Source organism: Phascolarctos cinereus, unplaced genomic scaffold, assembly GCF_003287225.1.
Source record: "Phascolarctos cinereus isolate Bilbo 61053 unplaced genomic scaffold, phaCin_HiC Scaffold_8;HRSCAF=390, whole genome shotgun sequence".
Lineage (NCBI taxonomy): Eukaryota > Metazoa > Chordata > Mammalia > Diprotodontia > Phascolarctidae > Phascolarctos > Phascolarctos cinereus.
This window is the reverse complement of record NW_027556291.1, coordinates 12,682,490-12,700,761: the sequence shown is the minus strand read 5'-3', so window position 1 is coordinate 12,700,761 and position 18,272 is coordinate 12,682,490. Positions and strand designations below refer to the sequence as shown.

Below are 18,272 nucleotides of genomic sequence, written 5' to 3'. Positions count from 1 at the left end.
TCTGCTCGAATTGCTGAATCATATGAATCTTGATATACTTGCAGTGAAGGAAACCAAAAGGAAGGAAGATGTAGTTAAATGGAGAGATGGCTCCTAGCTAATCCTTGGAGAGGCAAGGAAAGGAGTTGGTGTTATCACTGTATGCTGAAAGGCAACAAGAGATATTATTTCAAGGGATAATGAATTATTACATACTTTGACATTCTCTAATGTCACTAGAAAGAGGGAGTAGGTAAGGATGGGAAGAATCAAGCAGAATGCATGGTTCAAGAAGGGAAAGAACTCCCAGTTGATGGACATGATAAGCTCTAGATAACATCAAAAAAATGAACTTGATAATATTTTGATAGAGACTGTGGATATGGGAGTCATTCCTGAATTAGCTGTCTGTGTATAGTCTGACCACTGGCTTGTCAGAGCAAAGATCAGAATTAGTAAAAAGCTACAAAAAGAATTAATGTGAAAAAAAAGATAGCATACGCTTGAAACAACTCAGTCCTAAATGAAACAGGTAATTGGTAATGAAAACTAGATAACAGACAAAAGAAATGACATTGACACAGTTTGTAATTATTTTAAACAGAAGCGTAACCAATGCTAATCATTTACGATAACAAGAAGAACAAAAAGAGCCCTAAAAGTAACTTAGTTAGCAAGTACTTGTCTTCCTTGCCAATAGAGGAAAAGCAGCTGGATAATAGCAAGTGCATATGGAGGTGATCTGTGCTGGAAGTGACTTAACTGTTATGATGTTAGATGGATTCACAAGTTATGTGTTAGAGTGGAATATACCAAAGGCACGGAAACAATCCTGGGCCTTATTGCTGCTGAAAAAGGCAACCAACAGACTATTAATGTCTACCTACCTATGTGCTCATTCTCCTTTCTGTACGAAATATTGGTGCCTCATCTGCACATGATCTGTATCCTCACTGAGGGCGTTAGTAGTGAACAAATGGGCTTTTGTAAGCAACATTCTATGATGGAGCGTATCTGTTATGTTTCACAACTGACTTGTAGCAAATACAAAGACCTATGCTAATTTTTTTTGTGGATTATGAAAAAGTATTTGATGTCATAGAGCAAAACATAAATTGGAGGCTCTCTTCCAATAAAGTGCTTCTCATCCATATAGCAAAATCATTCAAGATTTCTCTAAAGGTAAATAGAAATAACTCTAGTCACCCTCAGTTGATAAGCATCAGGCAATGCAAAAAACAGAGAGGTGTATGCTTGCCAAAGGTGTTTTTCACTGTAATAGAAGAGATTTGGTTGTACAAAATACTGTGATGGAATTACATATGGAAAATCACTTTGAACCCTTGAATTTTCTAATGAAACTTTAATCAAAATGTGAGCATGGGCTTTCTCCCAGATTATAAAAACCTGGCATATGAACACCCCTGCATGTGAATGCTAGACTGAATGACTTGCCTATGTCCCTTGATCCTATAGAATTGGGAGCTGTATTCCCTTCTTCCTGTAGACATTGACCAGAGCTGGTGCCAAGAGAAGGCTTTTCCTAACTTAACCATATTGCTTTCTCACTGGTATCTATTGGGAGTTTTCATAGCTATGGCAGATGTGTATGTGTATATCTGTATTTCTGATGTTATCACGTTTCTGTCTTGAGGGGAAGCTGTGGCAGCACACAAGTATTCTCTGAGCTGCCCTAAATCCCTTTGCATTGAATTCCATGGAAGGTATTTTCCCTAAGAAAGCACTAATTCCACATGTATTCATTGAGTAGCATTGTGTGAGGCACTGTGCCAGGTATTATGAGAGATATAAAAATGAATGACAAACTCCCAACCCTCAATGAACTTATAGAGACAAAAGTAACTGTGCAAGAAAAAGAGATAAGACTATATCAGTTCTATGAGAGATACATCCGAAGTCCTGTAGGAAATTAGAGGAAGGGAGAGATTAATATTGTAAAAGTAAGTTATTATTTTCTCATTGAAAGTGTTTTTTATGGGCTTAAATAGCCTTTGACAGGATAGCCTGAGAAAGCGGTAAAGAGTAGGAAGGGATGTCAGAGGCTAGCTGTTTGAGCCTTTCTTCAGAACATGAATCCTGTCAATGACACTCCTAACAAGTGGTCATCAAACTTCTTCTTGCATATGACCAGTGAAGCACTTCCTATTCCATTTTTGGACAGCTTACTAACCTAGTTGCATCAGGAGTTCCAGGTAGGGCATGATGACTGCTCTTTGCCATTCTGGTCACCTTAGCTTAAAATGGCCAACTCCGGGTCATTGCCAGTCATCCTGACCTATGTCTTGCCACTGGACTCCTAATGACTCTGGAGGAGAGAGTGAGACTCATGACTTTGCACATCCCTGCCTTACTTAAATCTGATTCACTTGCAAGCCAAGACATCCCCTTCGTGATGCCATTAGTCTTCTTCAAGAACGAAGAATGAACAACTCTAACACTCTCTTCTGGTACCTTCCAAATGTGGCGTTTCAAACTGGGTGTGATATTCCAGATGATGTCTTACAACTCAGGATGTGGGAAATACATTCAGAATTAAAAATAACTAACACAGGGGCAGGTAGGTGGTGCAGGATAGAGCACTGGCCCTGAAGTTAGGAGGACCTGAGTTCAGATCTGGCCTCAGACCAAACCCTTGATACAGAGTAGCTGTGTGACCTTGGGCAAGTTGCTTAACCCCAATTACCTCACTAAAGAAAACAAACAAACAAACAAACAAACCTAACACAAATGCAAACTAATGGAGGACTATGGCTCATTTAGAAGCTGGAGACTATATAGGCCAGGAGTTCTTAACTATTTTTTTTTTACATTGACCCCTTTGACATCCTAGTGAAGCCTATAACCTCCTTTTCAGAATAATGTTTTTAAATGCATAAAATAAAATACATAGGATTACCAAGGAAACCAGGTATATTGAAATACAGTTATTAAAAATATACATATAAACCATGTTTTTATATATATATATATATGTATATACATACACACACACATATATGTATATATTTGTATAAAACATTCATGGATCCCAGGTTAAGAACACCTAGTATAGAGGTTTCATTTAAAAATATTATAAACCTCTAAAATTGGTTTTGCTTTTAGAAAATATGAACTTATAAACTTATGGAAATTTGAGGGAAATTATTTACTTCAAAAAAGATCTCATTATAGGTGTCCTTTAGTAAGCAGTGCTAGGGCTTTTAAAACATGATTTGATTTACTAAATAATGATTTATGCATGAAGAACACTTTTATTAAAGTAGGTAGGTTGTTAGAAATATTTCTTTTCATTATAAACTATTTTCAGTATTCAGTTATTCTCAAAGTTATTTGAAATGCTGGGTATGTTATAGAAAAATTAGAGAATGATATATCATACATGAAGACATGAAGGTAGTAAAAGGTTAAATGACTTGCCCACAGTCACATAGGGGTATCTTCTGAGTCCTAATCCATCAGTTTTTTTCTCTTACGCCAAAATGCTTCTCTGTATACAAGTTCTAAAAATATTAACAACAAAGAAAACTAGGGAACCTTGCATTAGGTGGAGGATTCAGCCTCACAGTTATCATTGTGACTTTGTGGGCTAGTCCCCAGGAGGTGGACTCATCATAGTCATAATAAGTCAGCCATCAATAAAGCACTTACTCTGTGCCAGGCACTGTGCAAAGCACTACAGGTACAAAAAGAGGCAAAAGACAATCCCTGCCCTCAAGGAGCTTACAGTCTAAAGAGAAGGCAACATGTAAACAAATATGTGCAAAGCAAGCAATATACAGGACAAATAGGAGGCAATTAACAGAGGGAAGGCACAAGAATTAAGAAGGGTTGGGGAAGGCTTCCAGTAAAAGAAGAGATTTTAGTTGGGACTTGAAGCCAGGGAGATCAGTACTCAAAACAGAGGCAGATCATACCAGGAGAGAGGATTAATGGAGGAGGATAGCAGAATGAATTAAAAAGCAGAATCCAACAGTGCATTGTTTAGAAGAAATGCACTTGAAGCAAAGATCCCACAGAGTTAAAATGAGGGACTGGAGCACAATTTTTTATGCCTCATGCAAATTCCAAAAAGGAGAGAGGTAGCAATCATGATCTCAGACAAAGAGACAGTAAAAATAGACATGACTGAAAGAAATAAGCAGGGAAACCACATTATGCTTAAAGGTGCCCATAGATAATGAATTAATATCAATATTTAATATATACTTACTAAATGGCATTGTACCTAAGTACCTGAAGGAAAAGTTAATTGAATTACAGGGAGAAATAGACAGTAAAACTATAAGTGGAAATTTCCACGTGTCCCTTTCTGCTCCAGAGAAATCTAAGAAAATGATAAATAAGATTAAAAATAAAATTAAGGATCTGAATTGATTTTTAATCATTATAAGCATCAATTCTTGAAAGTTTTATCATGTTTTCTGTACCTATTGAGGAAAACCATTTTTAGGCAGTTATGCTAAATAGGAAAATATGACCAGGAAGTTGAATTTAGTTAAAAAATAATTAGGTGGTGTGTCGCTGTAAGAGTTATGAATAGTAAAATGGTAAAACTGAAAGTATCAAATTTAAGATCAACTCACCTAGAAGTTTACTTGTCATGATTTAGGAGCTCCATGTACGACAGAAACAAAGGAGTTTAAATCAATCTGATGCTTTATGGAGTTTGCTGTTGGGAGTCACTTTGAGAATCTGCTCACCCTGAAGGGGGCAAAACGTAAGAATCGACGCAGATATCTGAACAAACTGAATGGATGTAATCCAGTCGCTTTGGGGAAGATGATGAAGTTTACATCAAAGATTTTTGACTCAGTGCTACGATTGCACACTAATGGTGCAAGCTATTAATAGAGTTAAATAGCATTTCAAGTCATACTCCTGGGACATTTAATGCAATAATTTACTTTTGGCTGAATTATGTATGCTTTCACATGGCAACATTGATTGAACATTTCAGATTTATTCTGTGTCAGCGTTGAAGTTAATCAGACGTGGTTAAAAGGGAGTAGGACATACATGGAATGTAATTACTTTGGATCACATTTATTTCTTTATCAAGCTTTGATATATTTAAAAATCTTTATTGTTGTATTTGGTTTTTACAATACCCATAATACCCAATCTATTCCACCACTCTCCTTGTCATATAGAGCAGGACCTTAGAGCAAAGATTGACAGAAAGAGAAAACCAAATCACTTAGCAAAACTGAACACATAGACCAAGTCTGACGTTCTGTGTAGGGTTCCGCCCTCAGAGCCCCCCTACCTTTGCAAAGGCAGGAGAGAAAGCAGTGTATTCCTAGATCTTTACATTAAAGCTTAGGAATTCTAATTGTGTAGCATTCAGTTCTGACTTTGTTGTTGTTCTTTCGTTTATGTTACAGTCATTATGTTTATTGTTTTCCTGGTTCTATTTATTTCATTCCTCATTAGTTTATATAAGTCTGTCAGGCTTTTTTGTGTTTATCATATTCTTTATTTTTTATTGAGCAGTAATGTTGCTTCCATTACATTTGTATAACACAATTTGTTTAGCCATTCCCCAATTGGTGGGCAGCTATTTTGTTTCTAATTCTTTGCTACTAAAAAACATGGCTATTATAAATATTTTGCTGTGTGCGGGACTTTGTATTACAGGATGTATTTTACCATAATTCAGAATGAGATATTTCTTCATATTCGATTATTATTTTATTAAATTTTCTTTGTTATAAACTTGAACATCAACAAATAACGATAATTTCCATATACAGTATGATGAATAGAAAAATGATGTGTTTGAAATCAGAAATCTGTTAGGTACTGCTTTTAAAAAAGTATATAACAAATTTAACATGGTAGTTCTAATACTGCCCTGCTTGTTGTTTCTGTTTCTGAACTTCCTTCCTTTGCTTATATTTGATTATTGATCAGATATGTAATCCCTATAGAAATGAAGTTCTAAGTCACGGCTGTTGTAGGGAAGATGTGATTATTTGATCAGCCTTATTATGAGAATTACCATGGCAATTCAATTCCCACTCTATAACAGTGAAATTAAGGCAACTTTATGGTCTTTTATTCTTTGGGATTGATTTTTCCCTTGTTTGTCAAAACAGACCCAGCACGGCCTGCCTTAGCCTCTAGTCACTTCCTTTGTTACTACCCAAGGAATTAAGGACATATCTCTTCTTGAGGTTTGTAGGTGGCAACAAGGCCATTCACTTGAGTCTCTCTGGCATATCTTTGGCAGGAGTTGTGCTGTCAGCTGACTTTGTTTATAGCAGGAAGAGATTTTGTGTCACAAACTAATGGACCAGAAGGAAATCCGGTAGAATGTCAGCTCCTTGGAGGCACAGGCTGATTTTTTTTCTTTGTGTCACTGGTATTTAATATAATACCTTGCACTTAGTAGGTTCTTGTTGGATTGAATTGAATTTAAGCAATCTAGAAAGTGTTGCCTCCATCAAAAAAGTCATTTGGGAGGCCTGTACACTTATTTGCTCCTTCCGCTCTCTCTGACCCCCCCAGAATTGGAGCTTGTCTTTTTCCATTGTCCATTTGTAAGCCTCACAATGGGAATCTGTCATTACTCGAAGATCAAGATTTGAAGTCTTGCTCTGCTGTTTATTAATTAGCCTTGTGATGCTGGGCAAGATGAACTTTTGAACCACATTTTCCTTATGTCTGAAATGGGGATAGCAGTACTTACTTTCAGCCTGTGGGACAACTAACTCCCTCAGTTTTCTTCTGCTTTTTGAATCTTGTAAGTGCCCTCACCTATTCTTTCCTCCTTCTTTAGAGCCTTAGAAGGTTTTGAACTTCTCTGTGCCAAAGTTAGGTCCTCTCTTTATCGGTAGTCTCTGTGTCACTCCCTCTTTGCCTCTCCATGACCTCAACTCTTGTCAGTCTCATGCGTCTTCAATTCCTTTATTTGTGGGCCTTTTCTCTCGACCTACAAACATGTCTAAGTTTCCCCTATCCTGAAAAAAAAAAAACCTCTTTACTCAATCCTGCCACTCCTGGAAGCAATTGGACTTTCTGTTTCCTTCCCTTCTGGACAGATTCCCTAGGAAGAGTGGTCTGCATTCTTGCTTTAATCCAGTGCGGCCAACCTCATGGTGTTGAAATGGCTGAGAAGAGACCTGGAGCCTGGTTTGTGGAGGAGAAGGATGGTCACATATAGGTAGCATGGTGAAGGAAATGGCTTGGGAAGACACTATGATCTTATGTTCCTTCTCTTCTAATAACCTTTAGCTATATACTTTATGCATTTGAAAACATTCGGAGAAGGGGTCTCAATGTGATTACCAAAGGGGTTCATGATACAAAAAGGGTTAAAAATCCAAACTTTATTATAACTACTTTTTTTTTTGATGATCTCTGGCTTGTTGGCTTTCAACAAGCAGTTATCTTACTCTCAGCTTGGCAACTAGATGGTAAAGTGGATAGGGCACTGGGCGTATAGTCGAGAAGAACTGAGTTAAAATGTGGCCCCAAATACACATTAGGTTTGTGACTCTGGACAAGTCATTTAACTTCTGCCTGCCTCAGTTTCCTCATCTGTAAGATGGGGATAATAATAAGACTGATCTCCCAAGGTGGTTGTGAGGATCAAATGAGATAATATTTGTAAAGAGCTTAGCACAATGCCTGACACAGTAGGCACTTGCTAAATGCATGTTCCTCCCCTCCCTCTTTTTTTTTTCTTTTTCCTTTCCCCTTCCTTTTTGGTTTAATAGCTCTTTTGGTCAAATTTGGAAGACAATAGGCAAATAAATTCTTTCCAGCCTGTGTTGCATATACTTCATCCTTGGCCAGACCAGGATATTAAAGTATTTAACCTGTGCTCTAGCAATCCAAATCCCTTTTTCAGATAGCATCTCAATCAGCTGTTTACTTCTCCAATTTGCTTTTTTTCCTCCTCCTCCTCTTTCTCCCCTACCCCCTCTTCTTTTTTGGAACTCTTTGTGGATTTATACACTTCACTTCCAAACCTTCTCCTTAAGACATTTATCAACAACTCAGTAACCACACCCAGCTCCCTTTCCTTTTTCTCTGGAACTTTAGAATCAGAATCCATTTCCTTTTGCTTTTCTTACAGCCTCTTACTTTTTTTTCTCCAGTTGGTTTCATTTGCCTTTCTTATTCATCTTGCCAACTCCTTTCTCCTTGAGTCCTTCTCTTTAGATCTTTACTCCTCAAACCTTTTCCTCTTTCAGATTCACTTCTTCAAATTGAGATCTTTTTTTCCCCCCTTCAGCTCAAGTGTTCATATCCTTTCTCTTTACCAAATTTCTCTTTACCAAATTCTATCTCTATTAAATTAATAAATTTAAACTCTGACAATTTGCTTCTTATTATTCAGCGAGAGTCCTTCACACTTCTGTTCTCCTGGTCCCCCCATCCCCCCAGTAGAATGAATATGCAGGTATAGACTCTCCTTACTATAATGATGGGGCATTTATATTTTGTTGCTAGTTTCAACTTAAATCTGATTGGCTCAGTCTGCACAGTCTTATCTTTATATTGCACCTAGACTCCCGTTCCTACCCCGATTGAAAAGTCAGGATCAACAAAGATTCTTCCTCTACGTACAGGAGTATTCTGTCATGCTGGTTACCATAGCACTGGTTACAATGGTAATGGCTCTGTGGAACACACATGCCCAGAGAACATGCTTAGAGGGGATGTGTGTAGCTAAGGCAACTTGGGCTTCTTAGGTGGCATCCCTGCTGGAATCCTTTTCTGTCTCTGATGCTTTTGCTTGTTTCCCCACTGAGCTGTTTATGTCATTGAACTTTGATTTGCTTTGTCTCTTGACTTGGGTTTCCCTTCTGTTCTGTTCTCTTTGCTGCAACTCAGCCACATTTCTTTCAGCTTTTTTAGCTCATAGCCCCAGTAGTATTTCAGCTCTTTTATGATACTAGATGCCGCCAAGCCACAACAGGCCAGCAAGCTAGGGAAGTCTTTAGGCATTTAAATTTGTCTTTCTTGACAGTCTAAACTCTTGTTTGGGCAGCTAGGTGGCACAGTGGATAGTGTGCCAGGCCTGGAGTTAGGAAGACCTGAGTTCAAATGAGGCCTCAAACACTTATTTGCTGTGTGACTCTGGGCAAGTCATTTCACCCTTGTTGCTTCAGTTTCCTTATCTGTAAAATGAGCTAGAGAAGGAAATGGCAAAACTCTACTATCTTGGCCCAGAAAATGGAGTCACTAAGTGTTCTTTTTATTGCTGTTCAGTTGTGGCCAGAAAGTTCCTTTTTAACTCTTGATCTACCCTGTACAGATGGGATGTGTGTGTGTGTGTGTGTGTGTGTGTGTGTGTGTGTGTGTGTGTGTGTGTGTTGTGTTGGGGGAGGTGTTCCACCTTAACTGACTACAAAAGACCTGGAAGGAGGTGTGGTGGTGAGAATCTTTTTAGATCCCCACAAATCACTTCCTGGAGAAAGACTGAAAGGGGCTGCTGGATGATCTTTTGCCTCTTTTCCTACTTGCCCCATAGCAACCCAGTTGTTAGGCTTTTTGTGTCTTCTAGAGTTGTTCATACCATCTGGGGACCTAGCCTTAGGCTTCTATTTGGTCCGTCCTTAGTCTCTTGCTTGTGACTATTGGAAAAAATCCCCTTACTGGCCGGCTGCTCATGTCATTCTCTTGTCCCCTCTCCAAGCTTCTTCAGCCTTGGTCAAATGAGCCTCTTTTATGATCCTTAAAAAACCCCAGCTTCTTTTTATATCATAGTATAGGCATATATAAAATGTTTAGCTTTGTCGTGAAGCGTGCTGTTGGGTGAGTGAAGTATTCATTTTAATTTCTTTTGTAAGGCAGTTAAGGTTCAGATGAGCATAGTGTCTGGACAGATGGGAGAGGAGTCTGATTTTATTGACTTTTGGGCTCTTATTCCTTACTGTCTTCCTTGAGGAATTAATTGATTAGTCTTCCTCAGAAAACCAGAAGAGACTTCTGATTGAAACGTATATTGCAGACTCCTTTATTTCAGTTGAAATCATTAGCTTATTTCTTTTCCTTATTTAAAAGTAGGGTAGTATAATGGCTAGAGAGCCTCCTTCAGATTCAGGAAGGCCTGGGTTTGAGTTTGCCTTCAACTTAAGTCATTAACTGTGTGACATTGGACAAGTCATTTAACCTTTTGATGCTTTAGGCAGCTCTCAGGACTATTACCCAGGAACAGTTACTGCTTTTTCCTGTGCACAAAGAACTGGGGACTCTCCTTATTCTTGGTGAAATAAGAGGTCCAGCCCCTCCCCTCTCCCTAAAAGTGAAGAAAGCATAGAAAACTAATGTCTTATTTTCTTTTCAGTTGGGGGAAGGGTTTTGAATTATATGCTATTTAGGTGGCCAATTTCCCTGGTACAAGAGTAATTTCAACATTGTTTCTAAATCATTGTATTACCATATAACACTAACCATGAGAGAGTTGATTCCTTATTTCTTGCTGTTTTTGTTAATTTCTGGCTGATTGAGAAAATTAAAACTTAATTTTCTTTCAGTAATGAATGACTCTTGTATTGTAATCAGAACATCAACAATAGAGTTTATAACAAAATCAAACATTTCTCTTATCCTTAAGGGTTTGAGATTCTAGAGTGATGCTTGTGTGACATATAGTTGATCACATATTAAGTTTGAATCGTTTGGTTTCTAGTTTTTACTTTTCATGATAATAGATGGTCAGTGTACTCTCATCATGCCTATTATCATTAGATCTGCAGAATAAAAATGTGCAACTTTCTCAGAGTTTTTTTATTTAGGGGTATGACCAAAAGCTCTTTTGTTTGTTTTGTGGTTTGGTCCTCTGTGTACTTTGGGCCAAACTCTACCTTTGCTTCTTAATTTGTGTTATGGAAAACTACAGAAATCAATCACCTCTGGATAAAATGTGTCATCTGGTCCCTTCACAGTTTCATTATACATGAAAATCTGTTTCTTTAATGCAATAAATGTTTTTATTTGGCATTTAAGATTGGAATATAATCAATATAGTCAATGTAATTCAGTCTTTTAATGAAATCAACTTTTATGGTTCCTTTAATTTATTGGTTTCATCTACTTTTTTACATGTTTCTCATTTTGTGACTAATATATTGAGAGAATTGAGTTAACTCTTACTTTGTTGGTAGAAATAGTTTTTTTTCCCATCCTAGATAAATTAATGGAAACTTCTACATCTTACCTGAAGTATGCTTTAATATCAGGGTAAAAAACCCATAAAAACCCCTTTTCCATTTTAAGGGTTTTTTTTTTTCTCGGCAGATTAAGCTTATCTCTTTTTGAGTAGTTCCTAAAGGAAGGGATAAGTAATATATTCATCAACATCAACATTTCTAGTCATAAATTTTCGAGTATGAGAAATCTATGTGAAAAATTTTTTTCATCATATCAGATGCACATATTTACACAGAATGCCCAGTCTATTGTTGAATGAGACTTCTGAATTTTGATTTCTTTTATTGTTGCATTCCCTGCACCTGGTACAGTGTTGTGGCTACATATCTGTCTGGATGATATAGTGAGGCAGCTAGGGGGCACCACAGTTCCCAGAGGACTGGGCCTGGAGTCAGGAGGACCTGAATTCAAATGTAACCACAGACACTAACTGTGTGACCCTGGGCAAGTCACTTAAGCTCTGTCCTAGTTTCCCCAATTGTAAAATGGGTTGCATGACAGCACCGACCTCACAGAATTGTTGTGAGGATCAAATGAGCTGAAGTTTGTGAAGTGCCTAGCATAGGGCCTGGCACATAGTAGGTGCTGTAGAAACACTTATTCCTTTTTGTCCCTGGACTGTTACAGTAGCTCCGTGGCTAGATAGGTGGCTCACCCTACAGACCATTCTTCACATTGCTGCTGGACTTGATGCTTTTTGGCTCTTAGTCATCTGATTCTCCACTACTTTTCTAGCTTTAGCTCATTTTCTTCTTTCTCATGTGCCTATATTCACGTTAGTCTTCCCATGCACGCACTCTCCTGTGTGCCCTCCCCTTTTTTTGCCTCTGCCTTTTCCTCATCCTCTTAGCTGTATCTGAACCACCTCTTCCTCTCCCCGGGGGGTTTCCTCTCCATGTTTTCAAATGTTGCCTCTTCCTCACTGGATTTCTCCCACCACCCCCATCCACCCCAGATTCTAAATTTGACCTCTCCTAACACTTGGCACCTGTTTGATGAATGTAAGTATTTTGTATTATCGTTAATTTATGTGTGTGTACCATGACATCCAATAGGACTCTATGATCCAGTGTGGCAGAAACTATTGAAATTTGGCATTTCCCCAGTGCTCAACACACAGGCGCTTAATCAGTGTTCATTCAGTGCTTTTACTCTGTGCCAGGTCTGGAATTGGGGTGGGAAAAAGAGAAAAAAAGTTTGAGGGAATTCTCATTTGTTCTTTGCTGTGTATATTTGTGTATGTGCCACACACATGCATGTTTGCATGTGTTTTTGCAAAATTTCCTGACGCTTCTTAAGTATTTGGAGATGAAGTGCTTAGATAAACAGCAACGTTTAATTGTTTTTTCTCATACTGTAATTGGTAATTTTCTTTTTGTTTCCTTTTGGTTTTCATAGAACATTCAAATAAAAACTTTGGCTGATGATGTGGTAAGGTGGCCTTCACAGCATGTTCAGTTAAATTATCAATGCATGGTGTCTTTTCACTACAATATATGGACATTAAAACATTGATATATGTAAGAATATAAAGCAGCCACATCTATGCATGGATGTTATATGTATATATGTATATATTGTATATATGTAATTTCAACTTATGGACAGTACTTTTCCCATCAATATTGTTGATACTGAGCAGTTTTGATATTACAGTTATACTTGGATTTATTTTATATATCTCTTAAACATTACGTTTATTGGCAACGTCAACAGTTGCTCAAAGCTTGATATCATAACCCTTTCAAAACTAATTACATCCTTTTTGGATAAACATTTGGCTTCTATGCCATAATGAGGTGCTTCAGTAAGACTTTGATGGCTATTCACATCCACTGCTTGGTTATTGAATAACAGTCAAGAAAATTGAACATCAAATAGTAAGCAAGAAAAAACAAGATGAATTGTTCAGGAGGAATTTGATACCATCATCACCAATATTGGTGGAAATGATTACTGATACGAAGTTTAAATCTATCATTTTCATTCTGACCAATTAAATGAAAAAAATCCATTTTAAACAATACCTCCTTGTTTTATTTAGAAGTTAACTATGTACAAATGATAGTGTAGATTATTGCCGATACTTTACAAATGTTGCTGCTGTTTTGCTTAATTTCATTTCCCTTTGGAAAGAAAGAGGCAGAAGTTCTTTAGGAATCCAAGACAAAATGAATATAGAACTTAGGGAATAATAAGTAATTGAAGAGTACCAGTACCATTATTTTTGCATGCATGTAATGCTTGCTTTCATTGTAGCCATGTGTATAATGGAAAGTCAGAGAATCTGGGCTCAAATGTCATCTCCTATGCTAACTTCCTTTGTTACATTGGTCAAGTCATTTAATTTCCTCTAGCCTCGATTTTTTTTATCTGTAAAGTGGTTGAGCTGGACGTGACTTTAGAAGTCATCTAATGCAGCCCTCATTTTGTAGTTGAAGAAACTGAGGCCCAGAAGAAATTAAATGAGTTACCCAAGGTGGCAGAATGGAGGTTTAAATGCTGGCTCTCTGCCTCCAAATGCAGCTCTCTTCCTGTTGGACCACCTTGCCTCCCCGAGGTTAGACTCCATGGCCTCAGAGGGCCCTTTGATCTCTAGCCCAGGGCTTCTTCACCTTTGTTGGGTCATCTGGACCACTTGGGCAGAAGTCTGGGGGAAGCCCAAGGATCCCTGCTCAGAATAAGTTATTTTCAAATAATCGGAGAAAATGCTGAATTTCATTTAGAGCAGAGTTAAAATAAAGATGTTATCTTTTTTTCCTGTCCAAGTTCATAGACCTTAAATCTATCCATGGGCCCCTTGGGAGTGTGTATACCCTAGGTTTGGAGCCCCTCAGTCTGTGATCTTATTTATGATCCTACTTAATTTTTTGTTAACTGGTATATGGGGTAATGGGAGAAAGACCATGGAATATTGACTAGTTTCCTACATACTTAGATGTTTTAATGTCCATAATAACCATGTACACTGTGAAATATAACACGTTAGATACATTGCATGCCTTTAAATTATTTAGGGTTACTTCAACATGTTTTGTATATTAAGGTTTGAAAAAATTTATCTCTAAAATCCCCAGTTTTAAAAATCCTAGATCATGGGAACTTGAAATACCATATTATATATATACATATGTAAACCTAGATTTATGTATGTATATATGCATCTGTTATATGTATACATGCACACATACACATGTGTATGCACATAGCTCGCTAGCTAGCTAGAATGGAGATTGGGAGTGTCAGAAGTCTTAGGCTCTAGTTTTGGTTTTGCCACAGACTCCTTATCATTAAAATGGGAGGTGGGAGTGGGGGGGTTGACCAGGCTTGCAAGATTGTTTCCAGGTCTTCATATTTTATAATTCTGTTGTATCTTATCATGTACAACTTATGTGTCCTACAGAGTCAAATGGTACTTTGGTAACCCTAAATAAGGTGCTTTAAGCCTATGTGTAATTGATGTTACTTTCCAAGCATCTTTTTTCATGAGTGTTCTCTGGATGATTAAAATAATATGGTTTACTCTTTTCGTGAGAACTGAAGATTTTGTTCATAACATCCGTGTTCCTTTTGGCAAAGTTAAAGGGATAGAAGGGTTGTGGGCGAGCCTATGGTAGGTGGGGAGGTGAACTTCAGCATCAGCCTAGATGGGCTGGAACCCCTCCTTGCTGTTGGGCATGAGATGCTTGGGCTTTTTCATATGAATGGTGCAGGTATGCATGTGCTGCGTAATAATAGGGAAACCAGAATAAAACTGACCAGTATTCAGTTTTATGGACATGACTAACTTAAGTGCTATCTAATCCCTTCTTCAGATTACAAAACAAAAATGGAATTGTTTTTAAACATAACTTAAGCCATTAACTCTTTTTTCCTGTGAAACTGCAAGCTAATTAACAGAGATTGTGCTTTGAAACAGTGCCTCAAGATTTGGTTCTCCTTAACGCTGTGGTCCTCAGAAAAGTGGCCATGTAGAAATGAGATATTATTTTTTTTCCTACTCACTTGTTATTTAGCAGGCAACAAAATGGCCTTTTAAGATTTTCCATATTGGAAGTAACTGGGACCTCAGATTTCTGCTCTTCCCATGGACTGTCATCCTCACTGACATTTTAGCCATGAAAATATCTCCTAGTCTTTAGGAGGAGGGAAATCCCTGCTAGCCATTTCCCCATAACTGGGGATATGTATCCAAAGCTTGGAGCTTGGATGTTTCCATTTTTGCACTGAGGAGATGTGGCATGTCTTTTTTAGGCATTGGGGAAGAAGGAAGCTTTGGGCCAGGGGAATACCTTTCCTCAACCCCCCACATCTCATTTGGGGAACTACTTTCAAATTTCACAATAGTACACTCTCTGATTAGAGTTTGCAGCTTAAAACAATATTTAGTCATAGTTGTGACATGTTTGATGGGTTGTATTAAGAATTATTTAGATGCTTCATTTCTTAGTGTTTCTTGAGCCCTTTCTTAGAGCTTTTCCCCCTTCTTATTTGCAGCGAGACCGAATTACAAGTTTTAGAAAATCTGCCATCAAGAAAGAAAAACCTCTTATTCAGCACCCCATTGACTCTCAAGTTGCCCTGACTGAATTTCCAGCGTCACAACTGCTATATGAAGAGCGATCCCAGAATTTGTCCGAAAAGGAAGTGCAGGATATTTTTGAAAAAATGATGGTAAGTCAGACCCCTTGTTTTGTTGTAAATTGTCGTGTGTGTGTGTGTGTGTGTGTGTGTGTGTGTGTGTGTGTGTGTGTAGAGTGGCACTTGGCTTGGTTTTGTTTATGTGTACATGCTGCTTCTACAACTTAAAGAGAGAGGAGAAGCAATTAGGTGACCCAACAACTCTTTTCCAAAGAAAACTTCAACATCTTGATTGTTGATTGATTTTTTTTTTGTACAGGGTGTGATTTCATCTTGCTGAAAATACCATCAGCTATTTCATGGGGGTATTAAATGAGGTACAGATCACATGGCATACTAATTGTGAAGCACTTAGCACTGTGCAGTTTCTCCACTCTGCTAGCAAATTGCCCACGTTTTGGAGTGAGTGGGGTCTTTTATCGGGTTGCCAGGTCACATATTTTGAGTATTCTTTAGTAAAAGTACTTTCTTACTTTGAATCCCTCCTCCCCTTTTCTCTTTTGCCAGCTCCAGCTCATTGTCAGGCACACCACTAGCCATTTGCCTTTTTTACTGACATTATTAGTAGCATGAGACAATGTGGAGCCATCTAGCATTTATCACGCCCTTCCTGTGTGCCAGGCAGCATGCTAAGTGCTGGGGTTACAAAGAAAGACAAAACAGACAAATAAACAAAATGCTCCCTGCTCGCGAAGAGCTGGCAGTCTAATGGGCACAGTGTTTGGTCTGTGTATGTGGCCATTATTCATTGGAGAGTTCCTGTACCCTGGATTTCAGAACTCCAGCCTTTGGCCATAATTATCCCCAAGACTGCCCCAGGAATCCTGCTTTTTGGGGTGAGGGCATGAGGGAGAAGGTATGTCGGGCCATTCTGTTCAGCTTGTGGTACTGGGATTGTTTGGCTTGAGGAGAACGCCAATGCTTAATAGGCCGAGAGGCCGAGAACGGGAGTGATATGGGACTCAAATCTTCAGGGCCTTGGGAGTTGAGGAAGGCTGGAGTTACAAAGAGAGGTACCCAGAAAGTTATTTACAACAGAAATAAGATTGGGAAGTTTTGATATCCTGTTCTTTTTTATTTTCTACTATCTTTTGTATTTTTGCCCTTTATGCTCTCTAGCTCCTATCTGCCTTATTTGTTGCCCAGATAAATGCTCTAGACTTAGCAGACTTACTCTCCAAGAGGATTTTTTGACCCTTTTATTTAAGCGTTCAACCATATCTGAAGGTTGAAGTGACTTGTGTATGACCTGTTGTTCACCTGCTGTGGAATCCAGTAACAGGTGCAGTCCACACCTCATCCAACAGCTTTGGCCGCCCAGAATCACAGAATTGGAGTGGCAGCCTCCCTGCCCCCCTTTGGGACAGTGCCTGTGTTTAGCCCAAATTACTCCTGTTGTGCTCTCAGCCCTATCCATACAGGTAGTCAGCTGGCTCCTCTCTAATTCTGGCTAAACCTTCCCATTTCTTTCAGCGGGTTCTCATGTGTACTAGACTTGAGGCCTTCTGCCATCCCGATTGCCCTCTTGAATTCTCTCCAGTTTATCTGAGTCCTTCTTAAGCTGTGGGCCCTAGACCTTCACACTGTGCAGAGAACGAAAGGGCAGTCACCTCCTATTTCTGGCAATTGTTCCTCTCCCAGTGTAGCCCAAGATCACACCTAGAAGCCTGCCTTCCCCTCCCCCCATTACTTGGTATTTATTTTGTGTATATATTTTAAATACTATTCTGTCAGTACATGTTACTTCCTGTAGTAGGCCATCGAGGCCCGGGCTTGTTTTCTTTTGTTTGTTCTTTGTTTCTTGGTTCCCATATCACAGTGCTGACTCTTTGAGCTGTCAGTCCTCTAAGAAAAGGGAGGGGAAAGGGGAATGATCGTTGTGTGCCAGACGCTGTGCTAAGTGGTGCTTTTTTAATTATCTCATTTAATCTTCAGAACAACTCTGTGAGGTAGGTGCTATTTTTATCCTCATTTTATACTTGAAGAACATTTAGATGAACAGTGGTTAAGTGACTTACCCAGCATCACACAGCTAATAAGTGTCTGAAGCCAGATTTGAACTTGTTTCTTCCTGACTCCTTGCTTAATGCACTATGCGTTATGCCACCAGCTGTTTCAGTCTTTTTCAGAAAACCTGTTGCCTCTTCGTGACCCCATTTGAGGTTTTCTTGGTAAAGATACTGGAATGGTTTGCAAGTTTCCTTCTCCAGCTCATTTTACAGATGAGGAAATTGAGGCGAATACGGTGAGGCAGCTTGCCCAGGGTCACACAGATCAGAAGTGTCCGAGCCTAGATTTGATCTCAGGCCCAGCATTCTATCAACTGTGCCACCCAGCTGGCCACTAGCTGGGCTTGGTGTCAGGAAGACCCATTCCCCCCAGCTTCTAAGGCCTTCCTTTTTGAGATTTACATTCAATCTAGCCTGTCTATATATATTGTATGTACCTAATAATTTACATGTTGT

The 18,272-nt window shown here is 38.6% G+C and overlaps 1 protein-coding gene across 3 annotated transcripts in view; it reads left to right on the top strand.

Moving 5' to 3' along the window:
• The window catches only part of DIAPH2 (diaphanous related formin 2), an 817,355-nt gene that overhangs the window by 42,730 nt on the left and 756,353 nt on the right, over window positions 1–18,272 (top strand). For 2 of the 3 annotated variants that reach the window (XM_078147948.1, XM_078147947.1), the window contains exons 2-3: window positions 12,565–12,597; window positions 15,664–15,840. In XM_078147948.1, coding sequence (XP_078004074.1) covers window positions 12,565–12,597; window positions 15,664–15,840 — 210 coding nt within the window. The remainder of the gene's footprint in view (window positions 1–12,564; window positions 12,598–15,663; window positions 15,841–18,272) is intronic. The other variant, XM_078147949.1, reaches the window with a different exon arrangement.